Source organism: Achroia grisella, unplaced genomic scaffold (genome assembly GCF_030625045.1).
Source record: "Achroia grisella isolate CSIRO2021 unplaced genomic scaffold, CSIRO_AGI_Agris_v1 utg1248, whole genome shotgun sequence".
In the NCBI taxonomy this organism is placed as follows: domain Eukaryota; kingdom Metazoa; phylum Arthropoda; class Insecta; order Lepidoptera; family Pyralidae; genus Achroia; species Achroia grisella.
In genome coordinates this window covers 1,346,850-1,370,039 of record NW_026712607.1, presented here as the reverse complement: position 1 = coordinate 1,370,039, position 23,190 = coordinate 1,346,850, and the positions used below count along the sequence as shown (strand labels likewise).

Genomic DNA, 23,190 nt, shown 5'->3' with positions numbered 1-23,190 from the left:
ATGTATTTTATTTATCAAAAAAGACGATGCTTCTACTACAATTATTTTGTCAATTAAATAACGGAATATATGCTAATTTATTCTATGTATGTATAATTTTTGAAGTGAATATTTTTAATATGTACATTTTTCTTGTTATTTCCTTTTATCGCCCATTTTATGCAAAATATGACGTAAAACTAAAATGAGTACTAAGCGAACCGTCACAGTCGACCCCCTAATTATCATGGAGTTTATCAGAATGATAATTACATTAAAATTATCTACTAATAACTATTTCTTTCTTTCGTTTTGTTTGTTTTAAACAATTATTATTATTATTTTCTTTTATCATAATTTTATAAAATATATGGTGTTAACTAAAATGAATACCAGGCGAACCGTCACAGAACCAAATGTATTTAAAATTAAAAATGTAAATGTGTATTAATAAAGTATCTTGTGCTCACCTAGCCTATATCTCTCCGATCTATTTTCAGCACAATTATAAAAATAAAGAAGTGCAAAATATAGTATAACACAGCTATTTATAATATTAAAACGTCATCGTGCTGGGAGAAAGGTACTGTTAGTGATGTGGATTAATGATCTCTTGCCAGGAATGTACCATGTCAGGTCGACCTCCACGCGGTTCCCTGGAAACTACCATGTTAAATTCGTTGTGAATTTACTACGATTCAAATTCAAATTCAAATTCAAAAATCATTTATTCATGTAGGACATTTTAGCCGCTTATGAACGTCAAATTTTTACATTATAATTTTATTTTTTCCCTACCGTCCAGTTCGGTATATAGATCCAATTGAGAAGAACTGGCAAGAAACTCAATTGAATTACTTTTTTTTTAAAGCCAGTTTATTTACAATGTATTTTTATATAGGTGTCTATGTCTAACATTAAATGAAAATTCAGTGCATGAACAACTATTGGGCTAACTGACCTGACTTTATACTCGTCTCAGTCCTCTACTGGTGCCCCGTCAGCATATACCGTTCACACAGGTAACTGCACCTTTCTATTATCATTTCTTAAAACAAATTAAAATGTCATCAAATTTACATTCTATAGTCGCGACAGTGTAAAACGGTGTTGCAAAAACTAAAAGAACTCTCCGCAAACATTCTATTGTGTAGTGAAGTGATACATTTAACCCGAGCACTTAACGCGGAGTAAGATTTTACACACTCCACTTATCTTTGTGACACACTCATACTTTACAAGTTATATAGATGGCCTCGGTGGTCTAGCGGTTTAGTACACTGCTTTACTTCCGAGGGTCACAGGTTCGATTTCTTGCATGGTACAAACATTTGTATTCATGTGTATGATTGTTTGTATCGGTTTGAGTATTTTTTATGCATATTATATATGTTTTGACAAAAAAGCTAAGCATTTATATCAGTTATCTAGTATCCATAACACAAGTTCTACTTACCGTGGGACTAGATGGCGCTATGTTAATTGTTTGGTTTATTAAGGTTATTTATTTATATTACTTGAGTGAAAGGAGTGGGGGATTAGTAATAGAAACTAGTGCAGTGCATTGCATATCATGTCGACCTCCACGTGATCCTCTTGGAAACTATTATGATAAATTCATCATTGTGGGCTAATTAAACTAATTTCATCGTTTCTGTATGAAACTAAAACAATATGATTACTTATTGCTTTCAATTACGGAGAAAAATCGATTATGATAAATCTTCATAGAGCAGAAAAAATATAGATCAGAAAGAATCAATAACAGCTACTACCTACAGTGCTTTAGGGCACACTAGTCCTCAGCTCTCGCGTACTTAAAGGTCCTTAAATAAAAAAAAATCTATTGACCATAAGTCTGAGAGATGTCTGCAGTGTCCCAGCAGATATATGGCCGAGATGATCATCACTAATGCAAGAAACAGTAAAGTCGTTTGAATTACAAACTACCTACTTATTGCAGTTTAATACAGAAATAAAAATTAAAGAAGTTAATTAAGGATATGGTGTAAGTGATAAGATGTAACGTACAATAAAATAATAATAACTGTAATCTCTTTTCACAGATAATGGTAATCACAGAATACCAGCGTTGCGACAGTTAGCTGTCAGGGCAAATGTTGCCAACCATAAATTATTATAAATGTTTTTGTAATCATTGTGTGTATATGAGTAGGCGTGTCTATGTGTGCATATAGGTGTATCCTAACGTTAAGTTGTACTTATATGAATATATGAATAAAAAAAAAATATTTTTTTTCTTCACTAATTTTGTGTATATTTTACCAAAGTAAACTTTTTAGAAAGTCATCTATCTATCACATTGCTACTTCAATCTCAAAGATACCTAAATCTCAGGATAACGTGAAATGCTTTTATTTCGACTACGCTAACGTTGAATGCACCTGGCCTTTACAGTGTCGTACCAATTGAACTTCGAGTTCACCTGACGAATAATCTTTAGTAAAAAGTTTATAACTTACGCCACACGGAAACGTACAAGCTCCCGCCGTAAAGTAGGACGTATAAATTAAATAAAGCCTCGTTGTGATGATTTAAAGTCCTCCCTTAATGAAGTAAAGTTTTGTTTTAGAATTATGTTTGTTCGGCCGCCTCTAATAAAGGGCGCTGATTTTAATGTCCACTTATTATTTATTATATTGCATACCTGCTCTTACCCACGACTGCGTCTGCTGTTTGAGATTTTTTTTCGGACTTCTCTAATGCTGTTGGCCGCAGCTGGCCTTACAGCTTCACCGGACGATAGAGGGCGAGTGCAGATAGCACTCCAAACCTGCTGAAGGACTGATGGTGCGGCTAATATGCGGATGATCTATATGTGTTCGTCTATCCCTTCACCCTAAGCGCAATGGGCAATAATCGAAATTTTGCCGTAAATATTTACGTCCCAGTCTACTAGGCTGACTCTATCATTTCAGTAAATATAAAGGTATTTTTTCATTATTCTTAAAATTAATTGTAATTCCAATGTCTTCCATATTTCTTTAATCTCTTGCTTTGTTCATGCGAATGAGCGAGATCCTTAGGTCCTTTTTTTGGTAAAATGTTTTGGTTACGTGTAATTAAAAGAAAAAAACTTGTTTAAATAAATCTGACTATTGTGGAACGTTGATTGTGGAACGTAGATGTTACTTGCCTTATCCAATAGACAAAATTTCATTGAGTTTAATTAATTATTCAAGATTTTTTATAGTAGAACATTTCGTGTAGTAAGGGATAAGGGACATATATCTTAACAACAACTTATTCTAAACATGTACAACATTTATTTGAAAACAATACGAGCTGAATTTCTTATCAATTCGAAATCATTCCGAACTGACCGTAGATTTGACATATCATAAGATTCTGTTACTACCTGAATAAAGATATTTTGAATTTTTAACATCAGAGATGCAGTCTGATTTTTAGCAATTAAAAAATATTGTTAAAGTCTATCTCGTATAACGGTAATAATATAATTTTGTAAAGTTTACAAGTACATTCATCAAAGACTTGCTGAGCTCCACAATCGCTTGTCATCCATAGAATTCAATTATGAGCGCTTCCGAACGTAGATGTTTGTATAATTACATTCCCAGAGAATATCTCAGCAAACAAACCATTCCAAATATGTCTCAATTTAATTGTTTTACAGATTCAATTGTACAATATTGTAACGAAGACCAGAGTTGGGGCAAGTGGCCGCCAAATTGAGATGACACAGTGTAGAAATTTATTGAGATCATTAAATTGTTAGTTAGATATTTATATAGTCTGTGACCATGTATTACATAGAACATAATGTTATGTTTATGCTGACGGCCTCAGTGGCCTAGCAGTTTAGCACACTGCCTTATTTCCGACGGTGGGGGGTCGATTTCTCGAATGGTACAAACACTTATATTCATGAGTATGATATGTAATAACAAAAAGTGAAATATTTTCAAAGTTTCGCGTTTAGTACACATAAAGTTAAGTGGATTTTACCACACATAATTTTAGGGCAATAAAATTTCTTTCTCAACATTTCGACTAGGTTGTATTAAAGCTGACGGGACTAACAGGGAATGTCAATGAAAAAACCCGTTTAACTATATGGCTAAAAAAATGTATATAAGTATTTCTATAACTTCAGACAGAGTTAGCGTTTAATCGCTCCATAAGTCCTCTCACACATTCAATCTATTTTCGTCCGGTGAATCAGCAAAAGTCAGCTACGGTCAACAAAATTAAATAAAATGGAGAAATAAACAAAGTTTTCACTTGTAATATTGTTCATAATGATATTACAATAATATGGTTCGGTTCGGTTCGGCCATGTTCGGTGCCATCTTTGACGTGTGCCACCGAACATGGTTCGTGCTAACAGTGGTGACCGTGATTATGAAGACGTCCTGGTACAGAAGACAAACAAATAGGACCAACCAGGACCATTGTGGCACTGCACCCACTGGTGCTGTGACACCGACCACAATGTACCTGTCCCGTCTACATGACGCCACCACAATGCCCTGTGCATTGTCAACTACATACGGAGTAACCTGACATTGAGGGTGACGCAGCTAAAGTCGAGTCGTAACGCGAGTTTCAATGCGTTAGTTTCCCGGGTCCCAACCAACATGCTGCCCACCTTCATGAAGGAGGACTACTAACCGAAGAGGGTGGTGTATCCGCGCTACCGTGGCAGATTACCGTCGTCACTGCCGTGACCATAGAGACAATTTATATTTTATTACTGTTTCATATGTATATAAGATATTATGTATGTATACAAGGGCCATGTAGCCTGAATTAAATAAATAAATAAAAATATTCCGAGAATAATTATCACATTTTTACATTCAGTCAATCTCAATTGGCATCTACAGTTTTCTGAAATTCCATTTTATCTTAACGATGTTTCGACGCCATTATGGCCTGCTTACGTCGTAAGCAAGTCTTAGAGTGACAATTCATTTTTTACTCAAAACGGGACATTGATATTTATCTCAAATAGTAGACCAGCTGATTTACTTTTATGTAACTAGAATGATAAATAAACCGACCACCCAACTGGTTAGAAGTGGCAACCGTTAGCCTATTTACACAAGTAAATAAAGTAGAAGTGTATGTTTGTGTCTTAATTTGAACAGTTTAAGTGAATAACGGTACTTACCTTAAAAATATTATTTCAGTCATTTTTGTCTGTCTTCTTGCTTATCTCAGAAACGGCTGGAACGATTCTGATGGGACTTACACTCGCCGAGTAACTTACTTTTATTACTGTTTTTTTTTTAATTCCATGTGGACGACGTCGCGTGTAACAGGTAGTATAAATAAAAAACAACGAAAATCGTGTAACCGTGTAGTCATTTGACGTCTGTTGTACCCCACGACACTAGTTTATAGGATTCCTATGTTACTTCTCCTTAGACTATGATTTCACTATCATGTCTTATTTCAACTTACAACAAGCTAGCCTGAGACGAGGAATAGATTTTTTATTTTATTATTAAATTTTCGCGCAATAGACCCCAAATAGGACTGTCCCGCTCAAAACGGGACGTATGGTCACTTTAGCTTACGACTAAGACGGCCATTCCGAATATTTTAACAATCATCCGAACATTTTCCTCAGAATAATAACTTCACAATGGAGTTAATGGATACGAACGGCTTTATAAATCGCGAGTTTTGTTAAGGGTTTTTTTTATATAAAAATTTCTAATCCGAGCGCTTTGGGGAAATTAAATTGCTCCTTAAAACGTATTTGTATCAGCTGTTTTTGGAGTTGTAATGTTGTTGCGAGGTGAACAGAATTGGGTCACTTTATCCGACTATAAAAAAGGAAGGTAATGTAATACAGGGTCTAACCATATCACCGTTTACAATCCATTAAAAAATCAACATCTATTGCATTATTGAAGAAAACATAAATTCTTCTGCCAAGAACATCGCCTACTGACGCCACTTTTTCTCGCAATCGTCTCCTGGTTTATGAGTTGGAATATTTAAAGTCAATGTAAAGTACCATGACATGGTCGAAGTATACCTTCCTACGCTTAATCATATCCATCCTGATGGATGAATAGAATAGAATAGAATAGAATAGAAAATCATTTATTCAAATAAACTTACATTGAAGCACTTTTGAATAGTCATAACATTTTTTTTTTTTAATCTACCGCTCATTCCGAATGCTGTCTCATCACAAAAAGACCAAGCAAGAAACTTGTGTGTTGCTCTTTTAAATAATTTATTCTTACTTACAATTTAAGTTTAAGTGTGTGAATACAAACCACCGATTAGCACTAATTCAATTAAATACTCAAAAAGAAAAAAATATTGAATACATAACCAACTGGTTAAACAATTAATAAGAGGAAATCAGTCATAGTGATTAGAGCAGACCAGTCCCTACAAGCAGCACCCGTTCACGAGTATGACGGATGAGCCAGCCATCACTGCGCTCGACCATATTTTAGGGAGCCCAATGACCCGGCCCACCACGCCGCCACAAGTCTGGACATTTTAGTGAGCATGACTACTCAAAACACCAGACCACGTCATAGCTACTCACAATTACCATCTGATGTTTATAGTATTCACATTTCACATAAGAATGCATGCGGCAATTAATACAAAACCCGCTACGCTTTCATATTTCTAAAATAATTGAATCAAGAAAGCAATGAGATAAACAAATTATAACGTTGTATGCTAATAAACTAATTATTTACTTGATATGTTGTCTTCTATGAATTCGTCTATCCTGTAATAGGCTTTCTTACATAAAAATTGTTTAATATAAGATTTGAATTGCCTCTCTGTCAGATGGATTTACCGACCCAAAAAATAACCGAATAAAAGCAGGCCAAGAGAAATTCGTCTAACATTTTTATTTATCAAAAACAAAATAAATATACTATGTGCTAGAAACTGGGAATATATGTTCGGAACATGTGTACCAACACATTAACAATATAATAAATAAAACAATAAAAATTCAAAAATCGAACGTATGTTGGCTGCGAAACTCGAAAAGTCACCTTTTAAATATACTATGTATATAAACATACCAAATATTTATATAATGTCAACCGTTTATTCAGTTTTCAAACAAAATCCCATGTCATCTAATTGACATCCTTCTCTCTGAAATCAGTTGGAAAATACTGAAACTGAAACTTAATAAAAATGGTATGCGGTCAAAGGAACATCCACGATCATACTATGTCGCAGGGTTGGTAAAGAGCAGTTATACTTTTAGCCTTGTTAGAAATGAGAAGTTCTTTCCACATTGTAGTATAACTACCACGATAATATAAATATATACAAGAGTGTGTATATACTGGTATGTATGTGACATACCACCCTATATTGGTCGAAGAAAGAAAATTAAATAATAATAATCTATTGAATACTATATAAACATTCATAATAACAAATGCAACCTAATGAATAGTTAGTCGATTTCCATATCCTAGACATATTTACTTGTAATTTCCTAGAATTTTGTACAATGGCAACTTGGTCTCAAGTGACATAATATCAGTATATCCAGTTAATTAATAATAAATTACAGGATAAGAGGCATGATGCCTTAGACCTCCTTAATGGCAATTATGAGTGGTAACACTGGTGTCACATGATAACATGTGCAATAAATACAGGACGATTTACAAAACGCCATCTAGTTTATTGGTACGACTAATAGTTGTACTTTAATACATTTTCTTGTAAAAGCATACATAGTAAACACCCAGACACAATACAAACAATGATACTCAGGAATACAAATATTTGCACCGTGCGAGGAATGGAACCTGCAACCATCAGAAGTAAGGCGATGTGCTAAACCGCGGAACCACCAAAGACCTAAATGAAGAGTAAGAAATAGAAATAATACTTATGCACTTAAACTCAATATAAGCATTTTAATTATTTTTGATTCTATCACTCATTCGGAACGCAGACTTATCACAAGAAGAATAGAATAGAATATAGAATAAAATAAAATTTTATTTATTCGTTTTACGCAATAATAACATAAGAAATACAAGCAACAATTTACACATTAAAAAACTTAGTCAATGTGGACCACAACTCAGCATAATGCTTGAAACATAGTTTCCAGCGCTGATTTTCAGTTATGTCAAAAAGAACAAGAAACTAGCGTGTTACTCTTTATTACAGTACTGAAAACCATAACTATCTTAAAAGAGAATTATAGTATCGACAACCCTGCTAGATTACTGCAGGTGTAGTGCACATTTACCGTTTTGCAGAAATGTAGAGCTGTCTTTATCTGAAACGGAATGCAATAGGAACTACGGGAGCCTAACTTCAAAGGGAATTTTGGATGCCGTTTTAATTTGTGCCAAAGTGAATGTTCCTGTATCACAGAACAGACATTTCCGGGATTTAGCTGCGATGTGACAAATTATGTGGATATTTGTATTCTTTTCGCAGAAACTTACGGGAACATCTTTATGTTTTTTTAGGATTGACTAGCTGCACTCGCGACTTCGTCCGCGTGGATTTAACAAAAACCTTAATTAGAGAAATTTTCTAAAATAAAAGTAGCTTAAGTTACTCCTTATTATATCAGCTACCTGCCAAAAAAATCCCGTAGAAATCGATCCAACCATTTCTGAGAATAGCCGGCACAAACAAACAGACAGACAAAAATAGTAAAAAATGTTATTTTGGTGTATGTACCGTATTTATATTCATATGCATGTAGTAAAAACTGGTTATTTCAATATTACAAACAGACACTCCAATTTTATTTATATGTATAGATAATGGTATGTTTTGTAATTGCGGAAGACATTTTCCTATACAGGAATATACTTTTTTTTATTGATGATAATGGTATGATGCACCCGCCTGCCCTCTGGAATGGCATCACATGATAGCGTGATGGCTGTGGCGGTGGTTAGTAAGCGCCTACGTTAAATGTATACGCTGACGGGGCAGAAGTAGAAGATGATAAAGAAAGCGTAAATAATAAAAAAAATGAAAATAAAGAATTGGTTACATATTAAATTAAGTGGGTGTTTGATAAGTTCTTAGCAACCTTCTTTTTAAATAATGTTGGTCTAGTAGCAAAAATTACAGTATTGTGACTGCCTCGGTTGTCTAGCGGTTAAACTCAACGCTGTACTTCCGATGGTCGCGGGTTCTAATCCTCGCACGGTGCAAACATTTGTATTCATGAGGTATTTATTGTGTATATTATGTATGCGTTTACAAAAAATATATGTATCAGTTGTCTCGTACCCATACCACAAGCTCTGCTTACCGTGGGACTAGATGGCGCTGGATCAATATGGTCCAGGGTCATTTATTTATTTTATTTATTATTGTATGCTTTTACAATTATATTGATGGGCGAAAGAGTAGAGTTTGTAATACTGTGAATAGCAAATAATTCCTGTCTTCCTGACTTTACCATTTGTTCGTTTGATTGCCATCATTCTGGTAAAAAGCCACTATTTTGAAGGCGGTGGAAGGGCTGTAGCAGGCAGTGATATGTAACCATTTGTTCCGGTTCAAGAGGGCCGTGGAATGTCTCCCGAACCGTGAAATACGGCCGAGGGTAGGCCCTTAAAACTGACAAGGTTAACTTTTGACTTTTGTGGGATTAAAATGATTTATACAAAGATCAAGTAAGTTTACTTACATATTATATCATACATGGCCGTTTATGCGTGTTACTTTATAATAATAGTAACTCAGGACAATTCACACAGCGCCATCTAGGTCCAAGCTAAGCAGAACTTGTGTTACGGATGTTAGACACCTGATACAAATACATAGATAATTTTTTTTTGTAAATACATACATAATATACATAGAAAACACCCAGACTGATACAAACAATCATACTCACCGTGTGAGGAATTGAACCCGAGAGTATCAGAAGTAAGACTGTACTAAATCTCTAGAAAACCGAAGCGAACAAATAATATTACTAGCAATTATTTTGGTTCTTTTACTGCTCACACTTCCATGTCTTATATCGCCCCCTTTCAAATAACAATTATGATATAATATATACATATATGTCAATATATCAATAAAATTATTTTCATTTATTTATTTATTCATCCAAAACAAAACAAATTGTGTAGGATAACATGATAGTAACATTACAGTAAATTTTTGTCAACAATATAATAGCAACTTAAATCTCGGTATATCAGATAGCAGAGTCTAGTAGGTCCTCATAAGTCTTATAAGTATGACTATTATATCGATGACCATAGTAACACTTATTCAATATAAACGTCCTTAATCTGGTCTTAAACAATGTGAAATTATAAACAGTTTTTAGATGTATTGGTAAATTATTAAACAATTTTACAGCTTGATATTTCGTACTGTGTGTAACTATTGTGAATTTAGGAATTATTTGGGACTGCAGATCCTTTCTTTCACGGATGAATCTTTCTTCGTTAGTCTCTACCTGAGTTAAGTTTTTCATCAAATTACAAACAGTCGCCAAAATGTATAAATATGTATTATTACTATATAAGACAGACATTTTCGTATTCACAATATATATATTTTTTTACTATGATGACAACACACAAGCATACTGCCCATCTGATCGTAAACGGTTACCGTAACGACTAAATCTAAAATAATTAATATCGACGGCCTCGGTAGTCTAGCGGTTTAGCACACCTCTATACTTCCGATGGTTGCAGGTTCGATCCCTCGCAGGGCACAAACATTTGTATTCATGAGTATGATTGTTTGTATCGGTCTGTGAGTTTTCTATGTAATAAGTATGTATTTACGAAAAAAAACTATATCTATTTTATTTGTATCAGATATCTAGTACCCCCATAACACAACTTGAGGCTAGATGGCGCTGTATGAATTATCCTGAGATTATTATTATTATGTAATATGAATTATTTTATGGAATAAATATTATAAAAACAATTTCCCTTCATATAATGATATAATTTTATAGAATTTTGTTATACCACGTTTTATAGTGAATGACGTTTCATGTCAAGTCACACGGGAATACTGTCGAATGGTATGAAAAGTATCCTATGTCCTTGTCCTGGCTCTAAACTACCTCCCTGGCAATTTTCAGCTAAATCGGTTCAGCCGTTCTTGAGTTATAAGTGGAGTAACTAACACGACTTTCTATATAAATAAAGATAAATAATTATATAGATAATTTTCTCTAGTGCTCACGTGTCTGCCTTGTGACAGACAAAGCCGTGTATTTAATAGTCTGTATAACACAAAGGAAACATATATCGCTGTGTGCTCCAGTTGCAGATGAATTAATGAAAGAGAACTCGGTACTGGCTAGGGATATACCACAACCGGTTGCCTATTCAATGATTAATCTCAATATATTGTAAGCTCGAAAGTTTGTGAGTATGGATGTTTGATGATTTTGATGAAAGTTTACAGTAATAGCTCATGCATCAGAATAACACAAAGGCTATAATTTTTTATTGAAATTTAACGCGGATGCAACCGCAGTACAAGCTAGTAATATTATAAAAGCGAAATTTTGTGAGTATGGATGTTTGTTACTCTTTCACGCAAAAACTACTGAACGGATTTTGATGAAACTTTACAGTAATATAGCTGTTAATTTGTTTTTTGGTAAGGAAGAGTGTTTTTAAATAAAACTGTGACCTCTCCTCATGAAGCGTTTATTGCAACAACTTAACGTTTTTGAAATTACATAGGGGTGGAGTATCCACCCTTTTTATTGGTGCTCATATGTGTCGCGTGATGAGCGGTGCTTCTCACTGGTCGATTGACTGATGCCGTCATCGACGCTAGATTTGACGTCGACCAGTGGTGGTTGAGGATGGCGCCTGTGACTTTGAGCATTATACTACTCACAGCAGATTTGCTACTACTGTTTTAACATGCCCCCGGCCTTGGAAGGTTCCACTTTCAATTCTTCTTCTTCGTTCCAAAGAGGGCATATTTTAGAGAATGCCCGCCTAACGATGCCGGTCTCCGTCCTTATGTCGGCGACTCTTGATACCCCGTCTTTGCCCGGGAGAGTGGAAATGATGCGTCCTAAACGCCACTTTAATGGAGGTAAGTGGTCGTCCTTAATGAGCACTAAGGTGTTTGGCTTCAGGTCTGCTTGGCGAGTTTTCCATTTGTTCCTTATTTGCATCTCAGATATATATTCTTTGGACCACCTTGTCCAAAAATGTTGGCGTATTTGTTCTACCCGTTGATATCGTGTCAAGTTTGATGGCGTGAAGTCTTGAACATCAGAGCACGGCGGCGCAGTCAGCGGACGACCGACCAAGAAATGAGCTGGGCTTAAGGGATAATAGTCATGAGGATCTGTGGACATAGGACTAAGTGGACGGGAGTTCAAAACAGCTTCGACCTGTGTTAATACCGTATTGAACTCTTCATATGTTAAATGCAAGTTACCGACTACGCGTCGCAATACATTCTTGCATGAGCGTACACCACTTTCCCACAGACCACCCCAATGAGGAGAATAAGGAGGTATGAAATGGAATTTAATTTTTTGACTAATAGCGTAGTTAATAATATCTTGTGAACAATTAGAGAGAAAATTTTGAAATTCATTCATGAGTCCTACAAAGTTTCTGCCGTTGTCTGAAAACATGTCAGATGGTTTACCACGGCGAGAAATAAATCGTTTGAGAGCTAATAAATACGCATCTGTTGACAAATCACCTACCAATTCTAAATTAACTGCGCGAGTAGTAAAACAAATGAAAATTGCAACATATGCCTTTATAACGCGTGCTCCCCGGCCCTTGCGATTTAAAATATAAACCGGACCCATGTAATCGACTCCAGAACACATGAATGGAAATCCAGGGGTTACCCGTTGCACAGGAAGATTACCCATAAGAGGTGTTAGCGGTTTAGCACGAAAGCGAGCGCATCTAGCACAATTATGTACGGTTTGTCTGGCAATATTTCTCCCACCAATCGGCCACCATACCTCTCTTATCGCATACAAGAGAGCCTGTGGCGCTGCGTGCAGTAGACGTTTGTGTTCCGCACGAAACAGTAGTATGGTAAATTGATGTTTGCCTGATAATAATATGGGATGTTTTTTGTCGTAAGTAAATGAAGTAGAATTACTAAGCCGACCACCTACTCTAATTAAATTATTTTTATCTAGAAATAAATTTAAATTTGATAAATTGTGCGAATTATTTAATTGATTATTTTTTATTAATGTAGTGTAAATGTCAAAGTAGGATTCCAATTGAACAAAATGTATTAACCTTTGTTGTGATTCACTCAACTCATCGACACTCAGTACACCTGTCCGTTTATTATTTTTAATTTGTGTGTTATTTATGAAGCGTAAAATATACGCACAGGCGCGTATCATGCGATTGAGTTGTGAGAATCTATTAAAAGGAAACCAACTCAAATCTTGTGTTATGTGATAAATATGAACTGAATTTGATTTAACCTCGGGTAAATCAGACAACAGACGACCTGAACTGTCCTCATTCTCACTACAACAAATGGTTGATGAGTTATACTTTGAATCAATTAAAATAGGCGGTCCCTCCCACCATAAATCATTAGTGTGTAGTGTATCTAAGTAGGCACCGCGGGATACTATGTCCGCTGGATTTTGGCTACCACATATATGCCGCCATGAATGATCGCGCGTTAACTCCTGTATTTCAACCGTCCTATTTTGTACAAATGGTTTTAACAAGTTAGGATTCATTCGTAACCAAGCGAGAACAATAGTCGAGTCGGTCCAAAAGACTATATTACTAAAATTACATCGTAGTGACTGTTTAATTTTTTCATATAGCCTAGCACCTAACAAAGCTCCGCAGAGCTCGAGACGCGGAATACTGGTGGGTTTTATAGGCGCGACCTTTCCTTTTGAACATAACAATCGGACTGTAATCTTATTATCGTTACCTATACTGCGCACGTATGCGCAAGCTCCATAAGCAACCTGTGATGCGTCTGTAAAAATATGCAATTCTATGCGTAATGAATTGTTACCTATTACGTGTCGCGGTATATTTATTTTCGTAAGTAATGGAATGCTATCAACAAATCGCAACCACTGGTGAGTGACGTCATTGGGTAGCGGTTCATCCCAGCCAACTTTCAATAACCATAGCCTTTGTAATAAAATCTTTGCGATAATTATAAAAGGACTAAGCATGCCTAACGGATCGAAAATTTTAGAAACCTTTGACAATATGACGCGTTTAGTTAATATTTCATAATCGATTTTGAATTCTGTACGAAAGTTAAATGTGTCAGATTGATTACACCAACCGAGGCCTAATGTTTTTTGGTGCACATTATCGCCGAGTGATAACTCCTTTGAAGCGTGTGAGTTATGTGATGGTGTTGATGACGAGTCCTCTTTGTAGTTAAATATCCACTTGCGTAATGGAAAGCAACCTGTCATCAAAATCCGACTAATCTCGTTACATGTGTGAGTTAAATTATCTTTGCTGTCAGAGTTACCAGTAATTAAATCGTCTACATAAAAATCCTCGCGTATAATTCTACTAATGTTTGTATTTGTAGTTGTAGACGCTAATTCTTTCAAACACCTAACGCTAAGAAATGGGGCTGATGCTGTGCCGTATGTCACAGTGTTGAGTTGGTATATACCTATCTCATCAGTGGGATTTTCGCGCCACAATATTAATTGTAGGTCACGGTGATCGTTATGTACCAACACTTGACGATACATTTTTTCGATGTCTGCGCATGCCACCCACCGATGTTGCCTAAAGCGTAATAATATGGCAGTTAGATCGCCTTGTATAGGTGCACCTACAAGTTGTAAATCGTTAAGCGATTTACCCGAGGTGGTACTTGCGCTTGCGTCGAATACAACCCGTAGTTTTGTTGTGGTACTATGGGCGCGAAAAACACCATGATGTGGCATTATGTAGTGTGGAGTATTGTATGTGTGTATTCGTGACATATGCCCCAGCTCAATGTATTCCCGCATAAATGAAATGTATAATTGTTTATAATCGGGTGTGCGTTGTAATCGTTTCTCAAGTGCATAAAATCGATTCAGTGCCTGAGAGTATGATTCACCTAATAATTTAGGACTATCCTTGAAAGGTATGCGCACACAAAACCTGCCTTCCTCTGTGCGCGTTGTGGTACTTGTAAAGCGTTCCTCACAAGCCCTTTGCTCAATACTGAGGACATTAGTGACCCTCGGTAATTCCTCAAGTTCCCAGAATTTACGCAACTGTGAGTCTAATGTGTGAGTAAAATTGCATGAAACTTGTGAGTATTTAGGAGTGTGCGTATATATAGGTCCCGAAATGATCCATCCTAATTTTGTGTTTTGTATAAATGGACCATTTTCAAGACGAATCTTTCCTTCATCAAGGAGATCCCAGAATAAATCGGCACCCAATAGGATGTCGACCGATTGTGACTCGAAATATTTTGCGTCCGCTAACTGTATATGAGAAGGAATGCAAATATTACTTATATTTATTGATGTTGATGGTAACTTTGTTGTTATATGTTGTAGCACTAAACATTGAATATTGGTAGTATAGGAGCTACACAGGGACCTGATATTGATGTTACAAGTCTGTGTGCACTAACGGCGCTGCCTACACCCTTTATGTTATAAGTGGACTGTATTAATTGTGCGTTTATTTTATTGCATAATGATTGTGTTATGAACGACCGCTGACTGCCGCTATCGAGAAGCGCGCGGACGCTGATATAGTTTTTACTTTTGTCCCGTACGCCAAGAACTGCAGTAGATAGCAAGACCGGTTCACTATTAGTCGACACCTGTGCATGCGATTTGTTATCTAATGTGAATAACGTTAAAGCGTTATTTTGCGTGCCTCCATCAGTAACCTCTCGTTGCAAGTGTGTGTCATCTCGATGTAATAGTGTATTATGTTTACACGAACAGTGCCGACATGGACCGAATCGACAGTCAGTAGCCGAGTGTCCTAAGCGTAAACAGTTCTCGCATAATTTATTTTGTGTGACTATTTTACATCTATCTAAAACTGATAGATTTAAAAACTGCTGGCATGAATATAATGGATGTTTGGAATGACACATAGGGCAGGATTTGTAGTGTGTAATTGTATTTTGTTGTGGTTTATTTGTGGACATGGAAGAAACGTTACAGTGTATCTTTTGCGACTGATTAATGTGTTGTTTTTTAATATTATTGTGCATCGGTTTGTTTGACACTATTAACGTTTCTAACATGTCCGCCCTACGACCAACGAAATCAAGCAAATTTTGAAGTTTCAACCGACATTGAGAATCACTGGTGTTAATTGAAAATAATAGTGTTTTGTGTTGCTCCCATTCGCGTTCTGTGATGGGATCGAATTTTGAAACGATTATATAAATAATTAGTGTGTCCCAATGTTCAGTAGGCTCACCGAGAATTTTTAATGCGCGTATATTCTTAAGTACAGTGTCGATAAGCTTTCTCAATAACTCTGGTGATTCCTTTGTCAATGGTTGGATTGAAAATAATGCTTTAACGTGGTTATGAATAAGTAATCTATTATTATCATACCTATTTACGAGTAACTCCCATGCAACGGAATAGTTAGCTGCAGAAAACTCTAGTGAGTCTATAACTAATTCAGCGCTACCCTTCAATGATGATTTTAAATAATGAAATTTTTGTATTGCGCTTATTTCTTTGGAGTTATGTATTAGTGATAGGTAACAATCCCTATACTCCAGCCAATTTTCAAAGGAACCGTCATAGGAAGGTAAAGATAAGGTCGGCAATTTCATTAAATTAAGAGATCCTTTATGAGAATCTTCGGTAGATTTGTCACCAGATAGCAACTCATCAGCCCTAGCAATCACACCGTAATAATTTGTTTCAAATTCTTCCCTATGCTCTAATTGTTCATCGATATCATCAGAATACTCTTCAATTTTAGACTGAACTTCATTAAAATCGGTTAATAGAGAAGATGCGCCTTGTATGCGTAATTTGAATTCGGCTTTTTTGAATGAAGACGGTTGTAAAAGGACTGATTCTATGTATTTATCCAATTTTGTTAGCCTACCTTTAATGACGCCTCTTTTGCGTATATATAGACTTAATTCACTAGTTTTATTAGGAGATCTAGTAGGGGATTTTACGGGAACTGATAAATTAGCCTGATCCATCATTGGGGTTGTGTGGTATGAAAATGGAGTACTCACGTTTGCGAAATTTGAAGCGTTGACCGTTGACTGTAGTCACTAGCACCGATCGTAATTTGCGTGAAGTATTAACACACGACACTAGAAACGTTGAAAAAACAGTATTAACACAGGTGAAGAGGAAGGTTGAGGGATATCTTGGCTGGTACGTCTTACCGAACTGCGCTTTATTGATGATGTTCGATATACTGATGTGCTGTTGCTGCCTTTTATCCAACAATTGTCCTCCTCTGGTTGCTGGTTGATGAAGATCCGGGTACGAAGGTCCAAGAAATTATGTTAATTTGTTTTTTGGTAAGGAAGAGTGTTTTTAAATAAAACTGTGACCTCTCCTCATGAAGCGTTTATTGCAACAACTTAACGTTTTTGAAATTACATAGGGGTGGAGTATCCACCCTTTTTATTGGTGCTCATATGTGTCGCGTGATGAGCGGTGCTTCTCACTGGTCGATTGACTGATGCCGTCATCGACGCTAGATTTGACGTCGACCAGTGGTGGTTGAGGATGGCGCCTGTGACTTTGAGCATTATACTACTCACAGCAGATTTGCTACTACTGTTTTAACAATAGCTTATGCGTCAGAATAACACATAGGCTATATTTTTTATTGATTTTTAACGAGGCTGAAAGCGCGGGCACAGCTAGTAATATTATAAAAGCGAAAGTTTGTGAGTATGGATGTTTATTACTCTTTCACGCAAAAACTACTGAACGGATTTTGATGAAACTTTACAGTAATATAGCTTATGCATCAGAATACTACATAGGCTATATTTTTTATTAAAATTTAATGCGGGTGAAATCGCGGGATCACCTAGTATACCATGACTTCTACCTACAACTTCATCTGCGCAATCATGATGATTTTCTAATGGATGTATATTTGTTTACTTATTTATTTGCGCAATTAACTAAATAGTTAATATTATAAAACACGTTCAGTAATATAGCATACAATATTTCGAAATAGTATCAATTATTTATATCATTTAATAATATTTTAATATTAATTATAGTTTAGAATATCTTATAATAATAACAAATATTGACAATTAATGAAATATTAACATTCTACTACATTCTATAATGTTTTTAAAGTAAGAAGTTATGAAGGACTAATGTTTAGAATTTATAATGCTTCTGATTACAGAATTAAGACTTGTACGCTATAAACAACAGAATAAAATGAAAGTTACCACCATTTTACATACCATATTCTGATAAATAAATATATTATTATCATTAATGACTACTCACAACTAAATCGTAACGTTACGTTTCGTTGCGTATCGTATCATTGATACCATAATGTAATGCAATTTGGCGGCCCGGTGCGGTACATGTCCAGCAATCAATGTTTCAGTATTTGCGTGGACAACAAGCGATAATGGCCGACCATTGTACAAGCTAGCACGAACGTGTCCACATCATGTTTGCATCCCGACTATGCACGTATTACTTGAATTACTGTTCACACAACACATAGATAGATAAAACATTTATTGCCAACATTAACAAATGACAAAGAATACACAAAATAAGAAAAAAACATTCAAAGTTGGGGATAGGAGCTGCCTCAGCTGTTGCTGATAAGCACAACCTCAATGAGGTGCACCCATACAGCGCTGGTTTTCAGGCAGCCCCCATTATTCATTAAAAAGAGGAACATTATAGATTTACGGTTTTAAATAATTAAATTATTATTCATTCGTTCACATACATATAATAATATATTTATAACATTTAAGACAAAAATAAGGAATCATTACTAGCATTATAAATCCGAAAGTAACTCTGTTTGTCAGTCTGTCTCCCTTTCACGCCAAAACTACTGACCGTTTTAAATGAAATTTGGTACACAGATAGTCTAGTCCCTGAGAAAAGACAGTAAAGACAAGAACATCGTATCTGTTATCTATACTAACAAATAAATTAATATCGCAATTAAGAAATAGGGGTTGTTGGTAGAAGGGTGAAAATTTAGGGTTATGTCACTGAAATAAAGACTTTGTTTTGGGATGAGTCACACTTATCATTTAGGGATATAAAAATAGATAAGTACCTATAATCAAACGTACGAGGTATACATTTAAAATTTGATCATAATCGGTTCAGTATTGTTCCATAGCCGATCGGACATTCAAGGTGATATGAAGTTTTTATATATTAATATACTAGCTGACCTAGCGTACTTCGTAATGCCTAACAGTCGATTCTCTAATTTTTTAGTTTATTTAATACTTATTCTACTATTCAGGACGCTGGGTCAGCCAATAAGATAAAAGAAAGTTATTAAGTCAATAATTATATTATGTCAAAAAATACAAATTATAAAGCAACTAAAATTATTTTAATAGTCAATAAAATATTACAATTTCATATTTTTATTATTATTGTTTTTTATTTTTATTGTAGTACTTTATGATACACGATATTCTTTATGTGAATAAGTTGCCATAACTTCATCAATATTAGGTGCATTAAAATGTCCTGCATGTTGGCCCACAGGAGTTTTATCAGCTCTAATAACAATTTTGTGATCATCAGATGGCATTATATCTATTGCACTATTAATGGAAAATTGCCTTGCCGTCGTTATCTGACACTGGTAACAGTGAACATGCTCTGCGATATATTGATCTTCTATCTAAAGTAAAGGAAAAAATGTATTGTAAAAATATGGGTTATAATAGTTGTGAGAAATAAACATACAATAGCAAATATTATTACAACCCTAAAAAATTAATATATTAAAAATAATATATATTAATTAACAAGTCAATTTATTAAAATGGCGTATATTTTAAGCACTTGTCGACCGTAGTTGTCGTAACTCGGAAGCGCGTAAATTATTATACATATTAAGTAACTTGTGAAAAATGTCCCCCAACTTGGGCGACTTGTTACAAGTTTAATCTGGACTCGAGCGGATTCTGGCGGATTAAAGCGGCTTTAACGGTTATAAAACTAAGATTAGGACGTTATGAAATAGGGTTGAGATATTCATAGGTATTCACATTTCTAACTTTTACAGAATAGAATAGAAAATAGTAGATTCTTTATTCAAATTAACTTAAAGCACTTTCGAATAGTCATACTTATCCGCCGTTGTAATCTTATTTTTTTTTTAAGATCGTTGTATGTTTAGTTAATTTAAATGTATTTACTGTACAGTAAAGTGTTACAAATAAACAAACAAACTTATTTTTCTCTCTTACCCACGACTTCACGTGGAAATTATTTTTTTTATAAAATAATTAAAGTTACCTATTAAAATAAAAGTAGCCTTAACTTAGGCTACTTTTATTTTAATAGGTAACTTTAATTATTTTATAAAAAAAATCCTTATCAGATTAGCTGTCAGAAAATGATAGCCTCGTCAAAATTGGTCCAACTGTTTTAGAGATTAGCAAAAACATACAGATAGATAAAAATAAGAGTATTAGAATTGTCATCAAAATCTTAACTACTGAAAAAATGGTATATTATTTACATTGTTAACCGGGTCTTAAATCGAATAATTTAATGGTAAATAGATGTATTTACCTCTCTCGGCGTTACGACTAGATTGCACTAGCCATGATCAGAAACTGAACTTTTTAGAAATAACTTTATTTACCATTAAATTATATTCATGTTACGATCCTGTTAACAATATATCTAATATATAAAATTCTCGTGTCGCGGTGTTTGTTACCAAACTCCTCCGAAACGGCTTTTTTTTATAAAATTTTGTGTTCATATCTGGTAGATCTGAGAATTGGCCAACATCTATTTTTTATACTCCTCAATGATAAGGGTGACTCACTCCTAGATATTTTTCTTATTTTAACAAAAAAATAATATGTTTATTATAATTTAGCATACCATAAATACAAAGTACTTCAAATTTTCATCTTTCTGCCAACAACACCTATTTATTGGAATATTATTTTTGTGGCAGAACAACATTGCCGGGACTACTAGTAAATAATAGGATAGATATAATACTACTACTCACATAAAAGTTTCTTAAAAAATATCACAGCTTCTAATAGGTATGTATGCATACATCCCTGGTTCCCATGATTTTCGGGCGTCGTACAACTCGTTATGTAAATTGGAAACGTTCCTTAATGATATGTCATTTCTCAACTAACTTCAAAAGGATTTCAATTCTACTGTACTTTTATGTGATTACGCGATATCAACGTGAATTTGTGGTGTTTATTTTTATTAATCTATGTAAGAAAAACTAGGTATGTAAAATAAGGAATATGTTAAAAAAAACATTTTCTAATTACATCTATTATATATTAATTAAAATATATATAAATGCAAATAAATATTGTTTAATGTTTGATTCTGACATCTGGATATGTTTTGTATTGTAATTATTTTGTGATTCTTCTTCTTCCGGCCATTTGGAGTCGGCTCTTCTAATCTTTCTTCTCCAGTGGTGTCTATTTTGGACTGTTGCTGGCTCTATGTTTTTTGTGATGATTTTGTGATAATTAATTTAATATATACTATACTAGCTACTCGTCCCCGCTTCGCACGGATATACATGTATAATAAACCTTCCTTTTGAATCACTCTATCTATTAATAAAAACCGCTTCAAAATCCGTTGCGTATTTTTAAAGATTTAAGCAACGTAGGGACGGACAGACAGCCACAGCGATTTTGTTTTATTGTAATGATTATATTTTGTTTCATTATAAAAATATTGAAACAATATAGAAATATAGAAATAATTTTTATTTAATTAAACTTAAGGTAAGCACTTTTGAATGGTCATATTTTTATAAATCTAGCGCTTATTGAGCATCAACATTGTTGTGTTGTGATGTGTGTTGTAATAAATATTATTCTATTCTATACGACAGTTTTGTCAGCATCCTTTATTAAAAGGAGACCAGCTGCATATATCTATCTCGTTTCACTACCGTCTGACGTCGTGTACGTACAAGCACTGCAATATCTAAAATATGAATCTAGCAGCTTGCGCGTTTAATATTACAAACCACTTTTATATTTTATACCTCAATTTAATCTTAATATTTGACACCCTCTAATATACATATTTTAATAAAATTTATAAAATCCAATTTTTTTACCAGTAATTTCATAATTCTCAATCAGTTTAGTAATGACATAATGATCTACCAACGCACAGCCCAAACCACTAGACGGATCGGGCTGAAATTTAGCATGCAGGTAGATGTTATGACGTAGGCATCCGCTAAGAAAGGATTTTGATTAATTCTACCCCCAAGGGGATAAAATAGGGAATGAAAGTTTGTATGAAACTTTGTCAATTTTAAACCGATCGGGCTGAGACTTTGCATGCATAAAGCTACTATGACGTAGGCATCCCCTAAGAAAGGATTTTGATAAATTCCACCCCTAAAGAGATAAATTAACGCGAGCGAAGCCGCGGGCAAAAGCTAGTACATCATATTATGCCAAATACCAGATATATAGATAGATACATGACGGCCTCGGTGGTCTACCGGTTGAGCACATCGTCTTACTTCGGCGTCGAGGATCGCATGTTCAATTCCTCGCACGGCACAAATATTTGTATTCAGTATGATTGTTTGCATCGGTCTGGGTATGTTATGGGTGTATTTGCAAAAAAAAATATCTATGTATTTGTATCGGATATCTAGTACCTATAACACAAGCTTTACCTATAGCTTAACTTGGGTGTAGATGGCGCTGTGTGAATTGTCCTGAGATATTTATTATTATTGTTATCTTATCTTTCTCATCTTTTATCAGTTTAAAAGAAGGTAATACCCACACTTGGCTAAGGCCCGTGTGGGTGAGCCACACGGGCCTTAGCCAAGTGTGGGAGAGGTTGTGCTGTGTGAAGATATTATTGAGGAAGTCAAGAATTTTCTAGTTATGGGACAGGTATTCAGTATTGTGGATTTTTGAGTGAGAGATATGTTTTACTTGGGTGAATATTTAATGTTTGCAGACTATTTTTGTTATTATTGTTATAAATAGATAAGAATT

General features: G+C 34.8%; 1 protein-coding gene across 1 annotated transcript; it reads right to left on the bottom strand.

The window, feature by feature from the left end:
- Positions 1-11,723: 11,723 nt before the first annotated feature.
- Positions 11,724-17,148, bottom strand: LOC131854916 (uncharacterized). Its single transcript, XM_059206099.1, has 3 exons — positions 15,589-17,148; positions 13,765-15,436; positions 11,724-12,315 (listed from the first exon to the last, which is right to left on the bottom strand). Exons 1-3 carry the CDS (start codon positions 17,146-17,148, stop codon positions 11,867-11,869), a joined length of 3,681 nt encoding a protein of 1,226 aa, XP_059062082.1. The 3' UTR covers positions 11,724-11,866.
- Between the last annotated feature and the right edge of the window lie 6,042 nt (positions 17,149-23,190).